This window comes from Hyperolius riggenbachi, chromosome 7, assembly GCF_040937935.1.
Source record: "Hyperolius riggenbachi isolate aHypRig1 chromosome 7, aHypRig1.pri, whole genome shotgun sequence".
Lineage (NCBI taxonomy): Eukaryota > Metazoa > Chordata > Amphibia > Anura > Hyperoliidae > Hyperolius > Hyperolius riggenbachi.
The window spans coordinates 218,842,680-218,865,522 of record NC_090652.1 but is presented as its reverse complement, the minus strand read 5'-3'; the positions used below and the strand labels follow the sequence as shown (position 1 = coordinate 218,865,522).

General features: G+C 45.8%; 2 protein-coding genes across 4 annotated transcripts in view; one reads left to right on the top strand and one right to left on the bottom strand.

Annotated features, from left to right (window-relative positions):
• Window positions 1–420: 420 nt before the first annotated feature.
• MAIP1 (matrix AAA peptidase interacting protein 1) lies at window positions 421–22,634 on the bottom strand. Its single transcript, XM_068245248.1, has 5 exons — window positions 22,339–22,634; window positions 14,187–14,258; window positions 11,473–11,599; window positions 6,886–7,036; window positions 421–632 (listed from the first exon to the last, which is right to left on the bottom strand). The coding sequence occupies exons 1-5, from the start codon at window positions 22,612–22,614 to the stop codon at window positions 554–556; spliced, it is 705 nt and encodes a 234-aa protein (XP_068101349.1). The 5' UTR covers window positions 22,615–22,634; the 3' UTR covers window positions 421–553.
• TYW5 (tRNA-yW synthesizing protein 5) overlaps window positions 22,309–22,843 on the top strand; it is a 28,215-nt gene continuing 27,680 nt past the window's right edge. The window contains exon 1 of one of the 3 annotated variants that reach the window (XM_068245243.1): window positions 22,309–22,823. In XM_068245243.1, the coding sequence (XP_068101344.1) occupies window positions 22,779–22,823 (45 nt within the window). In that variant the 5' untranslated portion in view covers window positions 22,309–22,778. The remainder of the gene's footprint in view (window positions 22,824–22,843) is intronic. The other 2 variants (XM_068245246.1, XM_068245247.1) reach the window with 2 other exon arrangements.

Genomic DNA, 22,843 nt, shown 5'->3' with positions numbered 1-22,843 from the left:
CCCTCCTCCTTTCTAGTAGTTTCCACACTCTAGCTATCTCCTCTGCTCATAGAGCAGGGCTACAAAAAATGGCTGCAGACGTCCACAAATGCTAACTGGTGGTCATTTTCTTGTAGCCCTGCTCTAACTACAGTCGGAGAAGGAGACAGAGTGGAGAATTTGGGAGGGAGACAGGGCGAGCGGTGACACATACCAGAGGCTGCCATGACACAGCACACAGGTTGGAACCTAGGAAACCTGTGCCTTATCCGCTTTGACCATGGCATCCCCATATGTCCAGGTAGCTGCAATCCTTTTTCTTGCCATTCCTTACATTCATCAATGTGCTTTTATCTGCAGCCAACACAGCCATTTCTCTATATAGTAAGAAGTGAGAGTTGTCCTCCTATACATCACACATATGACGAAATACAACATATGGTCTTTCTTAAAGGGTTTATTAGTTATTTTCAGTCACAGTAATTTGTCTGAAATATAATATAAAACTGGAATTCAATCAAGCAGTCAGGTAAGAAATCGTTCCAGGATAAAGGGTAACAAATATGCATTCAGTTTACTCTAATAATTTCACATGTTCAATTCGTGTGATGATCCAGTCTGGCTCCACCCCCTGGGTAAATTCTCTGCAGAACCTAGACAAGGAAATAAATGTAGTTTATATTACAATAGATAAAGTTCAGGTAAGAGCAAATCAGAAGATTCACTGAAAAGAAATGTGTATAAATTTCACATTTTAGTTCTCTTTGACTTCTGGAAAGTTAAAGGATACCCGAAGTTTCATGAGATATACATATGTATGTACAGTGCCTAGCACACAAATAACTATGCTGTGTTCCTTTTTTTTCTTTCTCTGCCTGAAAGAGTTAGAGAATCTGTATTGTTAAAATCGCACAAAAGTAAACATACCAGTGAGTTAGGGGACATCTATTACCCTCGGACACAATTTCGCCGCATTAAAAGTGGTTAAATACAGTTTTAAAAAGTTTGTTTATAAACAAAATGGCCACTAAAACAGGAAGTAGGTTGATGTACAGTATGTCCACACATAGAAAATACATCCATACACAAGCAGGCTGTATACAGCCTTCCTTTTGAATCTCAAGAGATCATTTGTGTGTTTCTTTCCCCCTGTTCTCATGGTTCTCATGCACTGAAGTTTCAGGCTGCTCGTTTCTTCCTGCAAACAGCTTTGCCCTTGTCTGTAATTCTTCAGTATGTGAAAGCCCAGCCAGCTCAGAGGACGATTTATCCAGCTTGTAAAAGATAAGAGAGAAGCTGCCCTTATCTAAATAATACACAGGCAGTGTGCATAGAGGGGCCTGGAAGGGGGAGTTCATAGCAGAACCACAACACTGAAGAACTTGGCAGCCTTCCAGACACAGGCTGACAAGTCTGACAGGGGAAAGATACATTGATTTATTACAGAGACTGTGATAGTAGAAAGTGCTGCAGTAAGCTAGAACACATTAGAAAAGCTTTTGGAACTTGTAGGATGATAAAAAACAGGATGCAATTTTGTTACGGAGTCTCTTTAAATATCAGGTATGTAAGTGGCTGACTCAGTCCTGAATCAGACAGGAAGTGACTACAGTGTGACCCTCACTGATAAGAAATTTCCCTTTTTATCTCTTTCTTGCTCTCAGAAGCCATTTTCTGCTAGGGAAGTGTTTTATAGTTGGAAATTTCTTATCAGTGAGGGTCAAACTGTAGTCACTTCCTGTCTGAGTCAGCCACTTACATACCTGATATTTAACTCTTTTAGGCAGATCAAGGAAAAACAGCATAGTTATTTGTGTGCTAGGCATTGTACATACACATGTCTAGCTCATCATGTCACTTCAGGTATCCTTTAAAGAGAACCCGAGGTGGGTTTGAAGAATGTGATCTGCATAGTGAGGCTGGATCTGCCTATACAGCCCAGCCTCTGTTGGTATTCCAAACGCCCCTAAGGTCCCCCTGCACTCTGCAATCCCTCATAAATCACAGCCGTGCTGTCGACACACAGCGTGTCGCAGCGGCTGTGTTTTTCTCTGTAGTGTTAGTCTGCTGCTCTCCCCACCTCTTGCAGAACTCCGGTCCCCGCCTGCATCCCTTCCCTCCCTGCTGATTGGAGGGAAGGGACGGGGGCAGGGACCGGAGCTATGCAGGAGGCGGGGAGCAGCCGAGACTGACACTACAGATGTAAACACAGCCGCACAGCGCGGCTGTGATCTATGTCTGATTTCAGAGTGCAGGGGGACATTAGGGGGGTTTGGAATAAGAACAGAGGCTGGGCTGTATAGGCAGATCCAGCCTCTATTCAGATCATCATTCTTCAAACACACCTCGGTTTCTCTTTAAACATACCGTCTTCATAATTCACTAGCAGTCTCCAATTTTGGCCTAACTTGCCAGGAATCTCAGTTCTTCTCTTATGCTACAACCATTACAGAAGGTAAAGGATGGTATGATGCGCCTTAAAATGATTCTCCAGAATACATGATAAATTACCCTACTCAAGGCAATCCCAAAATACACAGAAGTGCTTTGCACTCATAAAAGACAAATAAGAAAGGAGTGTTTTCCCCGACTAAATAATTAGGTCATGTACACAGACATTCACAATGAAGATGTATTGGTATTTCTTTAATTTTGTTGTGGCATGGAAATCTGTAAGAAAAAAAAACAACCCATCAGGGGGATACTTGCCTCGAGAGAGGGAAGTCTTTGAATCCTAATGAGGCTTCCCCTGTCCTTTGTAGCCTCAGGGATTCAGTGCTGGCTCCCCAAAAATTCCCCCGACAAGCACTGCGTAGGTGCGGCAATATTTACCTACCATGAACCAGCACAGTAGCGGCTTTGACGGGCTCCAGTGGAAATAGTTGAGCCCAATTGGGTCTGCTCTACTGTGCAGGAGCGAGTCGCCTGCGCAGTAGAGCAGAACCGATCGAGCTCGGCTATTTCTGGGAAAGACCAAACTGTGAGCCGGTTCTGCATCTGCACTGGAACGCAGTAGGTAAATATTTATCTCTCCAATGTTCGGGGGCTTTCAAAGTTGGATCGCCGGTAAGGAGGAGGTCAGGGACCTCATTAGGATCCAGAGGCTTCCCCCTCTCGTGGGAAGTATACCCCAGTGGGTTTTTTTTTCCAACAAATTTCCTATAACAGATAACAATAACAGCTGGTGCATTCAGCAGCATCCCACCTGCAGCTCCGCACAAACCTACTGTTCAACAGAGGAAGATTGACCCTGCCACACAACCCGGTACAAGGTCTATACATACTCGGCATATTTTCTGTTACAAACAGAATTCTTTGTGAGGGGAAGGAGGAGCACAAAGAAGGAAACTGAGTACAGAATGACTGGAAGGGTCACAGGTTATATAAATTTGAAAAAATGGTTTCACGTGTACTTTAAGTGTTATCAATGTCTTTATTATGAGTTATCAAAAGATAAAAATACTAGGGTCAGGGAAAGTGGGGAAAGGAAAACAGATAAAATCAATAGATAAACAGCGGAGCTATATATATTCCATTTTGCTGGCCAGCTTCATAAATCAACAGCCATTCATACATGCATACGCCACAAACATACAGTTTGTTAGCAAGTTTGGTCTGAGGTGGTATCACCTAGGCAGTTCATTGTGCAAAAATAGCAGATAGGAGTCCTCTGGTTAGCAAATAGCAGTCAAAAAACCGTTAGCTTGATTAAGCTGCTTGTTCCTAATAATATATTGTTAGTCCAGTTCAGTTAGCCACATTAAGCAGATGTTAGTGCACAGTGGGTTTATAACAAGAAGTAGCAAGCAGTTCTCTTATCTATCATGTATAAGCAGGCAGCTATAGCAGTCCCATATTGCACTAAGGAGGTACTGATTCTGTATCTCACCACTCCTTGGGTTTAGGTCATCTCAGACAGCTGTAAGCAGCAGTTGCTACATGGAAGGTTCACGCCGAGCGGCGGTGTGCGGACCCTTTTGCGGCTGGCGTCCCAGCTTGATCCTCCGTCGGGTCTCCGCTAACACCTTTCCTCTTCGCTCGGCGTCTTCCGCATTGCTGACATCTTGTGCAGTACGTGGCTTTTCCAGGCCTGGCCAGACGTGGCGTAGCTCCGCCCACCGACGCGTTTCACGCCGCTTGGGGCGTTTCTTCAGGGTGTGACGTCACCCCTCTTTTTGCGCTTCTCTTATACTCAGTGCTTTCCCCTCCCCTCTTCTTTCTGATAGGGCCAGGAGACTATTCTGTTTTGAACACTTGACTTGCGCAAAGAGACGAGACCATTCTCAAAGCCGCCATTAGATGGCAATACAGCAATGGAAGGAAGGACTTACGGGCAGCTATTTAAAAGTTTTTTGTCCCTACAACAGGACAATAGCATTCCTTCTTTGTGGATCCAAGCCAGAAGCCGTGAAAACCCAAAATGCAAGGGGGAGAGAGGAAGGGCAGAGAGGACACTGGAAGGGGAATTCTGCAAAGCACCATATGTCAAACAACACCACACTGACATACCATGCAAACCTTCCCATTTCAACAGTAAGGAGAGAACTACCTTTATGCCTCCAAACGCAAAAATGCCTTCAGGTCCAGCTCCCTATTGAGGCCATGAGGATGCAAAGTTCCCAACTTATATATCCACATGGCCTCCTTACAGTAGAGCAAATCATCAAAGTCACCCCTTCGGGCCGACACATTGAGTTTATATAGCCCCTTGATAGTTGTACCTTCTAAACTCCCTCCATGTACCTCGGCATAATGTGCTGCTAGTTGGCTCTTGTCCTCAATATGGCGTAAATGCTCTAGGACCCTTTCCTTGAGCATTCTTTTAGTTTTGCCTACATATTTGAGTTTACAGGGACACTCAATCATATAGATTACCCTTCTGGTTTGGCAGTTTAAATGGGATCTTATTTCAAAAGTTTTGGTTTCAGAACTGTTAGTAAATGTTTTATTATCATGTCTACTGATAAATGGACACAGTTTGCACCTTCCACATCTATAGGTACCATTGGGAATCATCTTATTTAGCCAAGTGGTATTGTCTCTCACATATTCACTATGGACTAATTTGTCCTTTAGATTTTGCGCCCGTCGAGCAGTCAGTAGTGGTCTGGGACCTATGATTTGCGCTATTTCTGGGGATGAGGTTAAAATCCCCCAATTTTTTTACTAACATTTCTCTAAAGTCTTCCCAATGGGACCCATACCTAGACACCATCCTAATGAATTGATCACTTTCATCTTTATCTTTTTGCCCTGATGGAGCCCGAATCAGGGAACATCTGTTCAGATTCCAGGCTCTCTTGAGGGCCCTTCTGAGTGTACGATGGGGGTAACCCCTTTCGCGAAATCTTGAATACATCTCACGTGCCTCATTCCTAAACAGCTTATCCGTTGAGCAATTGCGACGCAGGCGTACGAATTGTCCATATGGTATGCCTCTTGTGCAGTACGTGGCTTTTCCAGGCCTGGCCAGACGTGGCGTAGCTCCGCCCGGAGGCGTTTCCTCTCTGCCCTTCCTCTCTCCCCCTTGCATTTTGGGTTTTCACGGCTTCTGGCTTGGATCCACAAAGAAGGAATGCTATTGTCCTGTTGTAGGGACAAAAAACTTTTAAATAGCTGTCCGTAAGTCCTTCCTTCCATTGCTGTATTGCCATCTAATGGCGGCTTTGAGAATGGTCTCGTCTCTTTGCGCAAGTCAAGTGTTCAAAACAGAATAGTCTCCTGGCCCTATCAGAAAGAAGAGGGGAGGGGAAAGCACTGAGTATAAGAGAAGCGCAAAAAGAGGGGTGACGTCATACCCTGAAGAAACGCCCCAAGCAGCGTGAAACGCGTCGGTGGGCGGAGCTACGCCACGTCTGGCCAGGCCTGGAAAAGCCACGTACTGCACAAGATGTCAGCAATGCGGAAGACGCCGAGCGAAGAGGAAAGGTGTTAGCGGAGACCCGACGGAGGATCAAGCTGGGACGCCAGCCGCAAAAGGGTCCGCACACCGCCGCTCGGCGTGAACCTTCCATGTAGCAACTGCTGCTTACAGCTGTCTGAGATGACCTAAACCCAAGGAGTGGTGAGATACAGAATCAGTACCTCCTTAGTGCAATATGGGACTGCTATAGCTGCCTGCTTATACATGATAGATAAGAGAACTGCTTGCTACTTCTTGTTATAAACCCACTGTGCACTAACATCTGCTTAATGTGGCTAACTGAACTGGACTAACAATATATTATTAGGAACAAGCAGCTTAATCAAGCTAACGGTTTTTGACTGCTATTTGCTAACCAGAGGACTCCTATCTGCTATTTTTGCACAATGAACTGCCTAGGTGGTACCACCTCAGACCAAACTTGCTAACAAACTGTATGTTTGTGGCGTATGCATGTATGAATGGCTGTTGATTTATGAAGCTGGCCAGCAAAATGGAATATATATAGCTCCGCTGTTTATCTATTGATTTTATCTGTTTTCCTTTCCCCACTATCCCTGACCCTAGTATTTTTATCTTTTGATAACTCATAATAAAGACATTGATAACACTTTAAAAGTACACGTGAAACCATTTTTTCAAATTTATATAGTATATAAGACTGGTTGTGTATTGGAGTGCAGCGCTGTTAACTAATGTTTGCATATGGTATATAGTGGACTATTAACCCACAAGAAAGAGATGCTACAGCGTGCACTGCTATGCAGATCCAAGAGGTTTAGTCACCTTGTTTATTAAAGAAGGGTCACAGGTTGCCTAATCTTTACCAACTATTGCCCGTGGTTGACTAGGTGTGTACAAGTAGGCCCTTGTTTGGGGTCCTCATCTCACAACTATGAGAATCTGATCATGCGATGTACAGATTGGCTGTTTATACTGTCGGAGATATACAATCTGTAAGACATTTATAAAGGAAACCTTACACATAATTTGCAGTTAAAATTTGTGGTGCTTCATTTTTTCCTTCTTCTCCAACTACCACACGGAATACTTTTGTTCCTTCTGTTTCCTCATTTGGCAGGTCTGTTTGCTTCAAGTACCAAAACCGCATCAGTATACTGACAAACTTCCTTCCTGTGAAGGTGAAATGCACACAAATCATAAACATCTTTAGTTTTAAAACTGTGGCACAACCATTTCAGATTTAGTGCAGGTTCCTGGGAACAGCTAATAAACCATCAGCCTATAGAAAAATAAATAAAGGGTTTCTTTAATTTTTTTTAATTTTTTTTTAAGTTTCACTTACCTGGGGCTTCTACCAGCCCCCTGCAGATGTCCTGTCCCACGCTGTTACCCAAGGACCCTCCGGTCCCCCTGCCACGGCTCACTTATCTTTTTTCATCTAACAAGATGAACACCACTGCGTGTCTGCGCACATTCTTGTTCCCGCTCACGTCGTCGAGAGCGTCCTGCGCAGGCACAGTACGAAGTTTTCTCGTACTGCACCTACGCAGGAAGCTCCCGGCAACGTGAGCAAGGACAGGGCGGTCACGGACGTGCAGTGGCGTAAACGATAAGCGATCCGGTGGACCAGAGGATCCTTAAGGAACTTTGCGTGACAGGACATCTGCAGGGGGCTGGTAGAAGCCCCAGGTAAGTGAAACTTTAAAAAAAATGTTAACCCCTTTAAGGCCCCATTCACACTTGAGCGTTTTGCCGGCGATTTTGGCAAACCACTCAAACGCTAGCGCTTTTGAAAGCGCTAGTGTAATAAAACCCTACGGGCCCGTTTTTACTTGGGCGATTTGCACTAAATCGCAAAACACAAATGTGTAGCCTGCACCATTTTCAGGCGATTTCCCGGCGTTCACATTTCAGTGCTATAGAAGCGCTAAATGCAATCGCAGAGAAATCGCTGCACTGTCCAGTAATTTTTCCGTGTGAAATCGCGGAAAAAAATCACTCCTGCAAAACTCCGGCAAAAATAGTCTGCATTTTGCGCTTCTAAGTGTGAATGGGGCCTAAGTAATAAGGAGGTTTCCAACCCCAACCATGTATTGTTGTTGAACTTAAAAGGTGGTGAAGAAAGTTCCTCACGCTGCTTGTGTAGTGACGCCTTAGGGCCCTTGTAAACTTACTGCATTGGCCTCTCCTACTGCACCTTGTTGCAATGGGCATTAAAACCAATGGAACATGCGATGCAACGGAAGTGCTCTAGCTGACGCAGAAGCTGCATTGCATTGCCGCAAGCAATGAAAGTCAATAGTAACGGGCACATTCTTACTCTTTGGTACTAAATATTTGCACATGCGCAGATATTTAGATTACATCTATTCTGTTCAGCATTATACACGACTGAAGGGTGCAACTTTTTGAAGGCAGGTTACCTCAATTCCCATTCAATGCAGCCTGCCGTTTACACTAAAGTGTGTAATGGTGCGATGCGTTGCTTTTTTTTTTTTTTTTGCTGCACACAAATAGCACTGCACCAATACAAAAGGACCCTCAGTATTGATCAAAATACTGAACACTTGTTCCACAGGAATTATCGAATATCATGGAATCTGTAACTTTCACAGAGGAACACAATTAATTTGTGGACTGGTAAATTAGTCCTTTAATTCTCTTATCAGTTCACTCAATGCCAGGGTTGTAGAGACGGTACAAAAATCATCCAACTCCTCAGTTTATAAAACCTCCAACTCCGACTCCAAGTACCCAAAATGGCTCCGACTCCACAGCCCTGCTCAATGCAGTCACATATCTGTCAAAGGAACTACAATTCTCATGGATTGGCAACTCTTCAGGCCATCCTGGTAGAAAAGAAACAGTGCCGGCCGACAGCAGTTTCTCGTCTGGCTGGACACTTGGTCACGCTGCGTTACACTACGGTAGTGGAACGCAGCGTGACCAAGCATCCAGCCGGACGCGAAACGGCCGTCGCCTGTTCCGATATTAACCGTGGCACTCACATCTTCCACCGCTTATGCTGCACATCAATATCGCGGTACACTCTGATGTTTTCTCAATACTGTATTGTACTTGGCCTTCACCATAATAAACACTGTTGAATACGGGCAGATGGTGCACGGCCCTGTTTCTTTTCTACCAGGATTGCCACATTGTTCTTTCTTCTCATATCCCGGAACACACATCCTTGACCATTTGGTACATACAGGAAATATAAGCGGGAGCGGTGAGTGTAATAGTTTTTGCCTCATAATCACCCTACACCATATACCAATCGGGGAGGGCCACACTTCTTCCCCTTGTGTTACGTAACTCTCTTCAGGCCACCTACTGGTTCAGAGACCATTATTCTTGTCTTTAGAGAAAACAAAAAAACACACTGGTGAGCTCTAAAGCCTGGTACACACATTCAATGTTGACCGGCCAATTTTACTACTTCAATGTAGTATAAGAGCTTACCTACACAATCTGTTCATACTATTCAAAATCTGTTGGCCCTCAAACTACATTGCGGTGATAAAATTAGTCAGTGATTGGCCAATCAAAAATTGAATGTGTGCATGCACCTTAAAGTGTACCTGAAGCAAGAGGGATGTAGTGGCTGACATTTATTTACTTTTAAACAATATAAGTTGCCTGGCAGGTCCGTTGATCTATCTGGCTGCAGTAGTGTCTGAGACACACCTGAAACAAGCATGCAGCTAATCCTGTCAGACTTCAGTCAAAAACACCTGATCTGCATGCTTGTTCAGGGTCTATGTTAAAGGCTAGTAGAAATGGAGGATCAGCAGGACAACCAGGCAATGTGCATTGTTTAAAAGGAAATAAATAGGTCAGCCTCCATATCCCTCTTGCTTCAGGTGTGTCCTCTAAGGGTTCTAGTGTGCTTTTTCCTTTTTAGCAAAGATCTTTCACTCATGTTGTCTCTGTGTCCCGAATTCCCTATGGCACACTGGCCTCAATTCACGGAGCTTTATCAAACGTTTATCAAACACTTTATCAAATGTTTGATAATTTACCTCATGGGTAAAATCTCACTAAGGTGTTATATATTTGTTGAACGTTTTATCGGTAAAACATTTGATAAATATATAACACCTTAGTGAATTCAAAATTAGATTTTACCCATGAGGTAATTTATCAAACGTTTGATAACGTGTTTGATAAAACTCCGTGAATTGAGGCCACTGACCACACTGATGCTCTTGGGCAGAGTTGGGCAAACTTTCCGCTGCTCGGGCCGCACGCTGCACACCAACAGGCTGCATTCCTTAAAGAGACACTGAAGCGAACAAAATTATGATATAATGAATTGGTTGTGTAGTACAGATAATTATTAGAACATTAGTACCAAAGAAAATATTCTCACATTTTTATTTTCAGTTATACAGCTTTTTTTTATAACATTGCATCATTCTCTAATATCTGCAGTTTACCCACTACTCAGCATTCTAAATGTTTTTAACAGAACAGGTAGTGAACTTTTGACCTGTCCTGAACTGTTCTCTGCAAAACAAAAAACAATACAGTTAAGAGGACAGCCTTCAGAACACATAGTCTCTGCGACTTTGAAAGTCGTGGAGCTTAATGGTAATTTGCATAGATAACTGGCGTTTCTTAGCTCTTCCTGTACTGGAAACAATATTAGACTTATGTCTCTGCTTCCAATGCTTTATTTCTTAGCTGTACTACACATACAAATCATATAATTTTTTTGTCGCTTCAGTGTCTCTTTAAATTCCTCCTCCCTCCCCTCACTCACACAGACCATTTATATTGCGCTTTGCTCCTGGCGGACTCAAAGCGCCAGAGCTACAGCCACTAGGACGTGCTCTATAGGCAGTAGCAGTGTTAGGGAGAGTCGCGAGTGGGCGGAAACAGGGGAACTTAAAACTCACCTGATTGCCGAATCCAGCGCCACGTCTTTATGGCAACAGGGTGTCACATGGAATGACGTCGGAATGTGCCAGCATCATGTAATGTGGCGCCCTGTTGCCATGGAGACACAACCCTGGATTTGGCGATCAGGTGAGTTTTAAGTTCCCCTGTTTCTGCCTGCTCCCGACTCTGCAGGGAGGGAGAAGAGGAATCCGGCCGCCTGACGGCAGGGCCAGAATGACAGCGCACTCGAACCGTACATAGTTTGCACGGCGCTGCTCTAGGGTAATCACAGAATAGAGCTAATTATGGAACCAGCAATGGACCAACAAACCACCGGTCTAGCAATTCTATTACCAACACTGTTAGCATTTCAGTGTCTCACGTCTAACAATTTCTTGCTGTCAATTCTCTTGAATCTGTAACAGGCTTCTTATGTTGAAAAAAGCGAAAGGATCACTTTAAAATGTGGATCCAGTTTACACTGGTCAGTCTTTGTGCGCGTGCAGATGTGGGCGCGCACGCTGGCGTTCAGTGGACGGGACCGTACCTGCGGGCGGATGCACTCACTGACGGACATTGTGTACTACATTCTAGGGCCCATTATTAGTTATTACTAAGCATTGAAGAGGCAGAGTTGTTATAGTTTTACAAACAATGCCTGTTGGGAATTCTGGTAATCTGGTCATATACAGGACACAGTAAAAGTAAATACTACTTACCATTATCTTCATAGCTTATACTAACATCTCCAGGAAGTGCATACATTACTTCCTCTGATTCAACTGCCAAAGCTTTCCTATATGCAGCAGACAGTTCAGAGCATTTGTCTTGTACATCCTTTAGGGTCTGCAGTAAATAAAAAAAAAAATTTGCTTTTTTTATCCAAACATAAGGGTTAGAAACTCATAGATTGCCTGGCAAGCTAATGGGGAACCAGGACTCCTAGGAGTGTGTAAAGGGCTGAAAAAAAAAAGCCTCCTTACTAAATTGCTATGCAAAACAGAAGTTTACCTTCTTAAAAACAGAATGTATTGGCGATTATTCAGGTTGGAGTGAGCTCTGAGGTGTCCCACAATGCATCACTGCTGAATATGGAAATCATCTCTTCGTTGTCCATGATAGCTAAACACACCTCCAGAACTGCTGGAATGCAATAATGTGTCAGCTTGTGCATATTACCGAGCCAAACTAATCCAACATGGATACAGTTTTGGATTGGTTGATCCTCAGCAGTACATAGCATGGATTAATATGGCTCTATGAGGACTTGAAACACCCAGAGTTACAGATTGCCCAGCAAGCTCACGGTGAGGCTAGGTCCACACTAGACACAGTTGCAGGACGGACCCTGCAGTCCGGATCAGGGGAAGTACCCACCGTACTGCAAACTGATGAAAGTGCATCAGTTTTGCATCAGTTGCCGTTCAGGTTTTTCCCTGACAGAAAACGTCTCCATCATTAGGAAGGAGTGGGAGGATTTTTTTGGGCCAATCATAAAGCTTAGGCTATCCGTTTTAACATCCGTTTTTTGCCAGTGGAGCTGGAGATGCGTTTTCTCATTGCTTTTTTTTACTACCCCCTGCGTGTATCCGTGGTCCTGATCCGTTGCGTGAAAATGCAGCAGATCTGGACCTTCCGTTCAGGTTTTGAAAACGGATCCCCGCAAACGCAGACGGATCCATTTTTTACTTGGGTGAGGCTGGCTGCTATTTTCAACATTAGTATCCGGGACTCAGTTTTTCATCAGGTTTGAAAAACGCAGCCACGGATACGTTTCCGGACCTAGTGTGGACCACCAGAAGTCCTAGGAGGGTGTAAGGGGCAGAGAGAGACCAACAAGCCTCCTTACTAAAATGCTATGCAAAACAGAAGTCATATCATTCCATGCCATGCACTTATGAGGATCAACCAATCCAAAGCAGTCTGTATGCATGCATGAGCTGTGACCTTCAAAAATTACTTGGTAAAAGATAGTTGCGTCTTCCAGGAACAAGTATGGCTCTTCCAAGTCCTATGCCAGGTACACACCATACAATTTTCTGGCAGATTTACCTGCCAGATCGATTATTTCCAACATGTCCGATCTGAATTTCAATGAATTTTTTGTTCAGTTCTATGAAAATTGATGAAAACAAACAAAAAAAAACAAAAACAAAAAAATTTAAAAAAGATTTAAACTCTTAAAGGAATACTGTAGGGAGGTCGGGGGAAAATGAGTTGAACTTACCCGGGGCTTCTAATGGTCCCCCGCAGACATCCTGTGCCGCGCAGTACGGTCTGTGCCTATGCAGTACGCTCCTGGTGACATCAGCGGGAGCGAAGACACGTCAACGCAGGCGCAGTGGTTTTCAGACTTTAAAGTCTGAAATTCCAGAAGTGAACTGGAGGCTGAGCCAGAGCATCAGTGAGTAGCTGCGCGGGCACAAGATGTCTGCAGGTGTGCTTTAAGGGTCCTCTAAGGGTTCTAGCGTGCTTTTTCCTTTTTAGCAAAGATCTTGCACTCATGATGTCTCTGTCTCCCAAATTACCTACGGCACACTGACCACAGGGGACCATTAGAAGCCCCCGGGAAAGTTCAGCTCATTTTCCCCCGACCCCCTACAGTAGTCCTTTTTAAAAATTATCTGAAAATCGATTGAAATTCAGGATTGCACATGTTGGAAATAATCGATCTAGCAAGTAAATCTGCCAGAAAATTGTATGGTGTGAGGATGCCCTCAGACATCACACATAACTGACTGTGCAGGCACAATGCAACTACATTTAGTTGATAATCATCATTCATACAGTCAATGGATAGTCATCAACAGAACTGCTCAGCTTGGCTGAACAGACATTTGTGTCTATAAAGAGATGAAGATGCCAGTGCTTCTTATCCCAGGAAGAACACTGCAGAGTTCCCAAACCCTCCAGCAGAGAGGGATCACCATAAACCGCTAATTAACAGACATCTGATGCACCCACTTGTAGGCTAGAACAGGGAGAGGTCCAGGGCGACAGACATTTAGGCCTGATTCACACCTAAAAATAAAAACGCGAATGCAAGCATTTTGCATTTTTGTACACTGTTTTTTCCCCCTCCCAGCGCTCCACTGCGCAGTGCATTTTTGGTAAAAGTGCTTTTCCAGAGCGGTTTTGTCATTCACTCTCTGACACAAGTCAGGAAGAAAACTCTTTGACCCGGAAAAGAAAAAAATGCAATGTATTTATTCTAAAAAACCTGAACGCAAACGTGTATAAAGCGGTTTTGTGAGCGTTTAACACTCTTCCTATACCTTCCATTATAGCAAAAACACCCCAAAAATGGTATAGACACCGCTTTGTGGGCGATTTTAAAAATCACCTGCACCTGAAAACACCCCTAGTGTGAACGAGCCCTCAGTGCACAAATATCATATAACAGATCTCATTTCAAGGCTGTAGACACACATACCTCATTGGCTACAAGATTTTCTAAGGCATCAAACTTGCACTGAGACAGCATTGTAGACACATATGAAAAGGCCTGCAAACAAAGCAAACGCAAACTGTATGTTAAACTGTAGTTGAATACAAACCTTTTAATTTAAGTAAAGTGGGGAAACAGCCCCCCCCCCCCCCATATAACTGGGAAAGAGAATCTCCATGGAGACACAAAGGCCTAGTGCACACCAGAGCGGTTCTGCTGCGGTTTGCGATCCGCTTGCGGCTGCGGGTACGCTTGGGTAATGTATTTCAATGGGCTGGTGCACACCAGAGCGGAAGGCGTTTTGCAGAAACGCATACTCCCGGGCTGCTGCAGATTTTGGATTGTGGATGCGTTTCTGCCTCAATGTTAAGTATAGGAAAAACGGCACTTCAGAGCGGTTTGCCAGGCGGTTTTTGTTACAGTAGCTGTTCAGTAACAGCTTTACTGTAAGAATATATGAAATCTACTACACCAAAAACGCTTCACAAAACCGCAAAATGCTAGCTGAAACGCTACAGAAAAAGAAAAAGCCTTTCAAAATCTGCTAGCATTTTGCGGATCTGCTAGCGGTTTTTGATGTGCACCGGGCCAAACAGTAGGAAGTCCAGCTGCTATAATCCAGAGCGATGGTCCTGTGGAATTGACCGCACACTAACTGAACGGGGAGGGTCACAGATAAAAAACTAACAGTTTTTCATCCATGCAGTGTGAACCCGGCCTATTTGTTATTTGTATGCTCGGCACTGTACATAAGCGTCTATCTCTTCATGTCACCTCAGGTACACTTTAAAGTAATGCAGACTATTGTTTAAATGCTGCTCAATAAATCTGTTCCCCAATTGGTAGGCTTCTTGAGGAGGTACAGCATTACCATGGCGACACATTGCTAGGTTACATGTCATCACATAAATTTGGCCCCAAATTGCTTTGTAGTTTGGGGAAGCTGCACACAGACTGAATCAGTAATCCTGTGTAAGGCCTCTTGCTCACTACATGCGAATTTAGATTTTTTTATACGATCTGAATTTTTGATTCCGATTAACCTCTTGCCGATCGGCGTAAACTGGTCGTCTGCGGGTTACCATGGAAACGGCCTTTATGGAGGGTGTCTCCGTGAACAGCCGGAGAGCCGCCGATCGCGGCTCGCCGGCAAAATGTAAACACGCGGGGAAGAAATCCCCGCTGTTTACATCATACGGCGCTGCTGCACAGCAGCGCCGTAGGGCAGATCGGCGATCCCCGGCCTCTGATTGGCCGGGGATCGCCGGCATCTGATAGGCGGAAGCCTATCCTTCAATGCGCATTACGGAGAGAGGGAGGTAAGGAGGCAGAGGGCGGAAATGGCTGCGGAGGGGGGCTTTGAGGAGCCCCCCCGCAAAACGCAGATGGCCGGCGGCGATCAGACCCCCCCGGCAGGACATCCCCCTAGTGGGGAAAAAAAGGGGGGGGGGGGGGGGGGGGAAGTCTGATCGCCCTGGCATAATACTGATCTGTGCTGCGGGCTGGAGAGCCCACGCAGCACAGATCAGGCAAATCACCCCTGGTCGGCAAGTGGTTAAAGTACTGCATGCCGCTTCGTTTTTTTTTTTATCGGAATCAAAAATCGGATTGTATAAAATCGGAATCACGTTGTACAAGAGGCCAAAGAAATGGTTAACCGCTTTGCATTTGGTCGCAGCAAGAGCAGGGCTTAAAGGACAACTGTAGTGAGAGGTATATGTAGGCTGCCATATTTACTTCCTTTTAAGCAATACCAGTTTCCTGGCTGCTCTACGGATCCTCTGCCTTTAATACTTTCAGCCATAGACACGGAACATGCAGCAGATAAGGTGTTTCTGACATTATTGTCAGCTCTGACAAGCTTGTTTCTGGTGTGATTCAGACACTACTGCAGCCAAATAGATCAGCAGGGCTGCCAGGCAACTGGTATTGCTTAAAGAGACACTGAAGCGAACTATTTTTGCTAATTTTACCTTATGATTCGCTTTAGTGCTCTCATAACAAGTAATGCGCCGTGTCCCCGCCGCTAAACAAGGGCTGCAGAGCCCCCAAACCCCTCTGCAAATCTCCACGACCAACTTGATATTCCTCAAAGGCACCACTGACGCCAATATACAGTGTGAAGCCAACCTTATAGTACTTATGCTACCCGATGCGGGGGGTTGGGCTAATTAGGTAGCTGCCATCCTCGCTCTTGGGTCACGACGCAGGAAAGAGAGAAACCTCTCTCAGCGGCACGGGGCGCAGCCAGGGAGAGACAGCTGCCCAATGGCAGCTCTGGAAAGCCCGCAGGAACGCCCCCAATGGGCGTTTTGAGCAGGGAATCCCTCTCCTCCCATTACCCTCCAGAATAGCAACAATTATTGTCGCAAATTTTTTTCGGGGGGGGGGGGGGGGCTAAAGAAAAACATTTCTTTGTTACAACTGATGCAATTCCTTCAATAAATCTGAAATGTTTCTTCTTCCTGCTTTCATGGAAGCAGACATATTGTTAACATTCTTTACCAATTAGCTCTCTGCCGCAGCAGTCAGTTGATCAAATTAAAACTTGTGATTAGACACAGATGAGGGGGAATTAGACACACTAAACTCTAAATATATACAGGGTGCATTTCTCAATGTTTTCTGTCCTATTCAAGAGTTCAGGTCCACTTTAATTGGTTCCGGACCGACGCAGTTGAAATCTATGTCCTGCATGTGGCTGCGTGGATCTGATAGGATATAGATTTCAACACTTGTCGCAGAGCAGTTCCGCCGCTCCCACCGATGTCTCCCCACCGCAGATCACTCGCCCTGCCATCTATATGATGGCAGAGCTGTATGAACCAGTCAGGAGCTAATTTCATTGGCTTCTGACCCTGTCATAACTGTAAGCCAATTCCATTGGCTTACATTGATTGACAGCATCAGCAGCCAATGAAAGCGGCTCCTAAATGGCGGACGGCAGAGAGAGCGGCCTGTGGCGGGGGAACGGCGTGACAACAGATGATTGCGGCAATTTGTCGGTAAGTGACGTTTTACTGTGCCAGCAGTCTCTGGTACGGAAGTAGTTAAGGAAGACAGGAAGAAAACAATTATGGTCTAAAGAGAATATTCTAAAGAGGACTGATTTCTTTTTAGCGTGATAAGTATTGTATGGACATTTGAGCAACACACTCTGAACCTTCTTTTGTATGTATGTTTTGGGTGTGTCACTATTGGTGGTACAGCAAGCCAGAATTACCGTTTGAGGGATAAATAGGAGCTAGGAGAGTGCACCTATAACAAGCAATTTTTTAAAATTATTATTATTGAGATCTCTGGATATGATAGAACAAGTGGCATAGTGCCTTCTTATCCACTTGATCTGTACTAGTGTGCAATCATGCTGGGGATGTGGTGCTAGTCTACTTTAGGAGACTGAGCAGGAATCCACATAGGAAGCAGTTCGTCAATCACAGTACCCTCTTACAGCACAAAGCATTGTGATTGGCCGAATAGCGCAGGCATAGTTTACTACAACTATTGGAAACCTCACAGTTTAGGAGAGTGCTGTCCACCCATTCACATTAGCTGAATTTCCCTATGGGGTTTCCTGCTGGGTCTCCTAAAGTAGACTAGCGCCGAGGATGTCCCTACTAGTCTACAGGCAAGCAGAATAGCCGAGGATGTCCCTACTAGAGATGTCGGCAAACGGTTCCCGAACCGTTCGCCGGCGAACATCTCATCATGTACTACTTTCGGGTCGCTAAAACCCGGAGTAGTACACCTGCACTGGCCCAGCGGTGCGCATCCTAGATCGCGCTCCTGTTGCCGGGCACTTTATGCGCACTGGAGAACTGTTCTGTGACTGGAGAACTGTTCCCTATGAGGTTTCCTGCTGCATCACCTCAAGTAGACTAGCGCCTGGACAACTGCTGAAACCGCAACCAACCGCGTTAGCAGAATTTACATATGAGGATTCCTGCTGTGTTGCCTAAACCAAACTAGCACCCAATTCTCCAATCACAGCACCCGCTACAGCTTAAAGCATTGTAATTTTCCAAATGGTGTGGGTATAGTTACCTATCTGAAACCTAAAAGATGTAGAGGGTGCTGTCAATAGAGAACTGTTGAAACGCCAACTAATAATTTTAGTGAAATTCCCCTACAAGGTTTTCTTCTGAGTCACATCAGACTAGCACCCTATTCTGCTTGCCTGTAGACTAGTAGGGACTAGAGATGGCCCGAACCGTTCGCGGGCGAATCTCTGTGGGGACTGTACTACTTCCGGGTCGCTATGACCCGAAATAGTACGCCTGCGCTGGCCCGGTGGTGCGCATCTTTGATCGTGCGCCTGTTGCCAGGCACTCTCTGCGCATGAGCGTGACGTCACTCATGAGTTAAAGAGAACCAGAGCTAACCTAAAAAAGAGATTCTATACATACCTGGGGCTTCCTCCAGCCCCATACGCACGGATCGCTCCCGCGCCGCCATCCACCGCTGCCCGCATCTAGGAGAACAGGGACCCCGCTCTGCCGCCAGTCTAGCGTAGCAGAGGTGCGCTCTTTGCGTATCTCTGCAGCAGTGTATGGAAAGATACATAGAGGGCGCACTCCTCCTGCGTAGCGCAGCTCCGATGACATCACTAACGGGAGCTGGTTCTCCTAGAAGCGGACAGCGGTGGATGGCGGCGTGGGATCGATCAGCGCGTATGGGGCTCGAGGAAGCCCCAGGTATGTATAGAATCTTTTCTTTAGGTTAGCTCTATTTTACTTATTTGGCCACAAGATGGCCATAGTGAGATTTTTTTTTTTAGTCCTGGAAGCAAAAGCACTAGGAGGATGGGAAACTTTTTTTCAGAAAGACCGCAGCCTCTGATAAGAAGCCATCATTTTTTCTGCCGGGGACTTAGATCAATGAATGGAAACTATATTCCCATTCATTGATCTCCGGGATAAGGGGGGTGGTACGGGAGAGTGCGGGAGCATGCAGAAGCCCAGCAGCTGCCACCTGGACATGACAATCACGTGTCCAGGCGGCAGGAATGGTTAAAGAGCGTGCTGTGATTGGACAACGGTGCTAGTCTACTTATGGGACCCAGCAGGAAATCTCCTAGGGAACAGTTCTCCAATCACAACCCTATCTACAGCACAAAGCATTGTGATTGGCCAAATAGTGTGGGCGTAGTTTATTATTATTATTTATTGTATTTATAAAGCGCCAACATATTACGCAGCGCTGCACAATAGATAAATGGGTTAACATACAGGTAGAACATACGGAAACTCACAACAAAACAAGATCATGCAAATGATTTGATAACAATACAGTGTCATAGGTCAAAATAGAGACTGTTCGAGTCTACAAGAGGGGTGGTTGTGAGTAAGATTGCATAATCAAGCTGGATACATTAGGGAGGAGGGCCCTGCCAGAGGCTTACAATCTAAAGGGTGGGGTGGAGACAATAGGTGCGTCTTATGAGAGGGGGTCTATCAGAACATATTATGGTGCTGGTGTAGGGGGGTATGCGAGCGTGAAGAGGTGAGTCTTGAGAGCTTGTTTGAAGGCATTAAAGGTGGGGGCGAGTCTGACGGCTGGTGGGAGAGAGTTCCAGAGAGTAGGGGCAGCCCTGGTGAAGTCCTGCAATCGTGCGTGTGACTGAGTTATGCGTGGTGCGTAGTTTACTACAACCTATTGGAAACCTAGCAGTTTGAGAGTGTTCAGTCTTCCCAATTACATTAGTGGAAGTTTCCTATGAGGTTTCCTGCTGGGTAGAGCTGCTCAAATCCGATCCGGATAAAATCCGGATAGTTGTGATCCGGATTTCATCCCGTTAAATTCAAGTCTCCTGTGCGGGGGTTTAATCTTACCTATCATGAAGTCTTCTTCGTCCGTCCCTCGGGGCCTCCCCTGATGCGCTCCAATCCGGCGTCACGTGACTATACAGTTCCTCCTTCGACCCGGAAGGAGGAAGTGTTTTTAGTCACGTGACGCCGGATTGGAGCGCATCGTGGGAGGCGCCGAGGGACGGACGAAGAAGACGTCATGATAGGTAAGATTAACCCCCCCCCCCCCCCCCGCACAGGTGACTTGAATTTAACAGGATGAAATCTGGATCACGACTATCCGGATTTCATCTGGATCGGATTTGAGCAGCTCTACTGCTGGGTCACCTAAAGTAGACTAGCACCAGCCTGCGCAGTACAGCCTGGAGGACGTCCGATGACGTCAGCGCGACCGCGTGAGATGCATGTTGGAGTGCACAAGAGCCCGACCTAGAAGCCGGCCTGGCCAGGTCGGGTGAGCCACCGGAGAAGACCGGGAGCCTCCGGAGCGGCGTCGAGGGCACATCCTGCCTGCCATGGGCTGGAGGAAGCCCCAGGTAAGTGGATTAGTATTTTTATTTTTTTAACTAACTCCGTGAACCCTCCCTTTAAGCACACTAGTACCAAGATCAAGACTCAATCCCTTGTGCGACAGTTTGGGGCCACTAAATGTATGCTATACTCTTGGCAGAAGCATGCTTAACAGATATAGTGGCTACCATATTAATTTTCTTTTAAATTATACCCGAGATGGGCAAGAGAAAAAAAGAAAATATACATACCTGGAGTCCGGCCGTGCACATGCCCCCGCTGCGCTCCCGTGGTGGGAGTGTTTTGTGCCTGGCAGTAGTACGCAGGCGCAGAACGCTCTAGGCCACAAGAGCATGATGTGGGAGCATGTTCGGCTGGACTTCGCCAACTGGCCCCGACTGAAGGACTTTCCTGGGTGAATTGCAGAAGATCCAGACAGCGGAGAACGGCAAGGTAGCAATCAGCCTGGACCTTCCTCCAGGCTGATCGCTTCCTCGCCGGTCTCCTCCGCTGTCTGGATCTTCTGCAATTCACCCAGGAAAGTCCTCCAGTTGGGGGCCAGTCGGCAAAGTCCAGCCAAGCATGCTTCCACATCGTGCTCCTGTGGTCTGGAGCGTTCTGCGCCTGCGCACTACTGCACAGGCACAAAACACTCCCACCACAGGAGCACAACGGGGCATGTGCACGTCCGCGCATGCCCCAGAGCGGAGGATTTTCCAGGGGGGAATTGCAAAGATCCGGATGGTGAAGGACGGTGGGAAAGCAATCAGCCACAGGTATGTATATTTTTATTCTCTCCTGCCCATCTCTGGTCCCATTTAGAGGGAATCTTAACTTAAGAGTGATATGGATGTTTCCTTTTAAAGAATACCAGTTTATTGTCCGTCCTGCTGATCTTTGGCTGCAGTAGTGGCTAAATCACACACCTGAAACAAGCATGCAGCTAATCCAGTCTGACTTCAGTCACAGCACCGGATCTACATGCTTATTGAGGGGCTGTGGATAAAAGCATTAGAGACACAGGATCAGCAGGAGAGTCAGGCAACTGGCATTATTTTGAAAGGAAAAGCAAGTGAGGTGTGGTCTGGTGTTAGTCGAGGAGCAGAAACGCAGACATCGAACCAAAAACGTTGATTCCAGTTATACCTGTAAAGTGGTCCAAAACTCTGACATAACATTCAAAAATCCCACTATTGTGCGGTTCTGATCCAGTTCTATATAATGCCTGAGGAAGAAACTTAATGTTTTGAAAGCTTGCAATAAACCATGTACAGTTAGTCATTAAAAGGTATCAACGGAATCAACGTTTGTTGGTTTGTGGTCTGCATTTAAAAGGAAAAGAAAAATCCATATCCTTTTCAGTTTAGGTTCCTTTTAAACAATACCAGTTGCCTGGCAGTTCTGCTGATCTCTGCCTAAATCACACAACTGAAACAAGCATGAGGCTTATCCAGTCAGGCACACCTAATCTACATGCTTGTTCAGGTTCTATGGCTAAAAGTACTAGAAGCAGAGGATCAGCAGGACAGGCAAGAAATCTAAATCTGCATTGTGTGTGTAAATAAAGGTCAGCCTCCGTATCCTTCTTAGTTCAGGTGTACTTTAATTAGGAGCAAATAATTCCAACCTGATGCACGTTTTGTTTTTGCAACGGAGCTCAATATGAAAAGGAGTGCTGCTATTTGTAGTATCATCTTGGGGGTCATTAGCTCCTCCTTGACCCTTCCTAGTGCTGCCAGCGGTCACTGTGTCGGAGTACATGTTGCCTGCCATGTTGGAGACCAGCTAGCCAGAGGCTATGGCGGAAGAACATGCCTCACCTGTTTGGCCCCCACAGTGAACTCCTCGATGGAGAAGTCCCGGTCCAGACTAGCCTGGATGTAGTAGAACGATAATTTGTTCCGCAGCCAGATATACGGATTAGGGATGCCAAAGAAAACGACCCGTCCCTGTGCGGGACCCTGGCTGCTGTACCCCCGGTACACACACTGCGTGGGCGGCAGCTGCCTCGGGGGTATAGGCGGAAGCCGTACATGCTGCTGACATATTGGCAGCTGGCAACCATGCCGTGATAACCGGAGAGCCGCCCGCCACATCCTGTGCACTGACAAAACCAGTCCCCGGAAACTCTGTACCCTGCTGCAGCGTTCCGCTCCCTCAATGGACTGTCGCTTCTCCTGACACAAGCACCGATATTAATAGACTTTTCCATTATTTTGCGTTATATGGGCCAGCCAAGTAAAAACTTTCAATACTGATCATGGAAAGGTACTGTGGAAAACCTATAGGTGCGACAAATATACAGGTACTTATGTAAACGACAGG

What these genes read in the sequence shown, in the direction of transcription:
- MAIP1 (XM_068245248.1), bottom strand. Translation starts at nt 22,614, where the DNA reads ATGTGGCGGGCGGCTCTCCGGTTATCACGGCATGGTTGCCAGCTGCCA. An exon ending in TCACTGTGGGGGCCAAACAG is followed by an intron (nt 14,259 to 22,338) that starts GTGAGGCATGTT and finishes CTTTGTTTGCAG; the next exon opens with GCCTTTTCATATGTGTCTAC. An exon ending in ATTTTAACTGCAAATTATGT is followed by an intron (nt 633 to 6,885) that starts GTAAGGTTTCCT and finishes TTCCTTGTCTAG; the next exon opens with GTTCTGCAGAGAATTTACCC.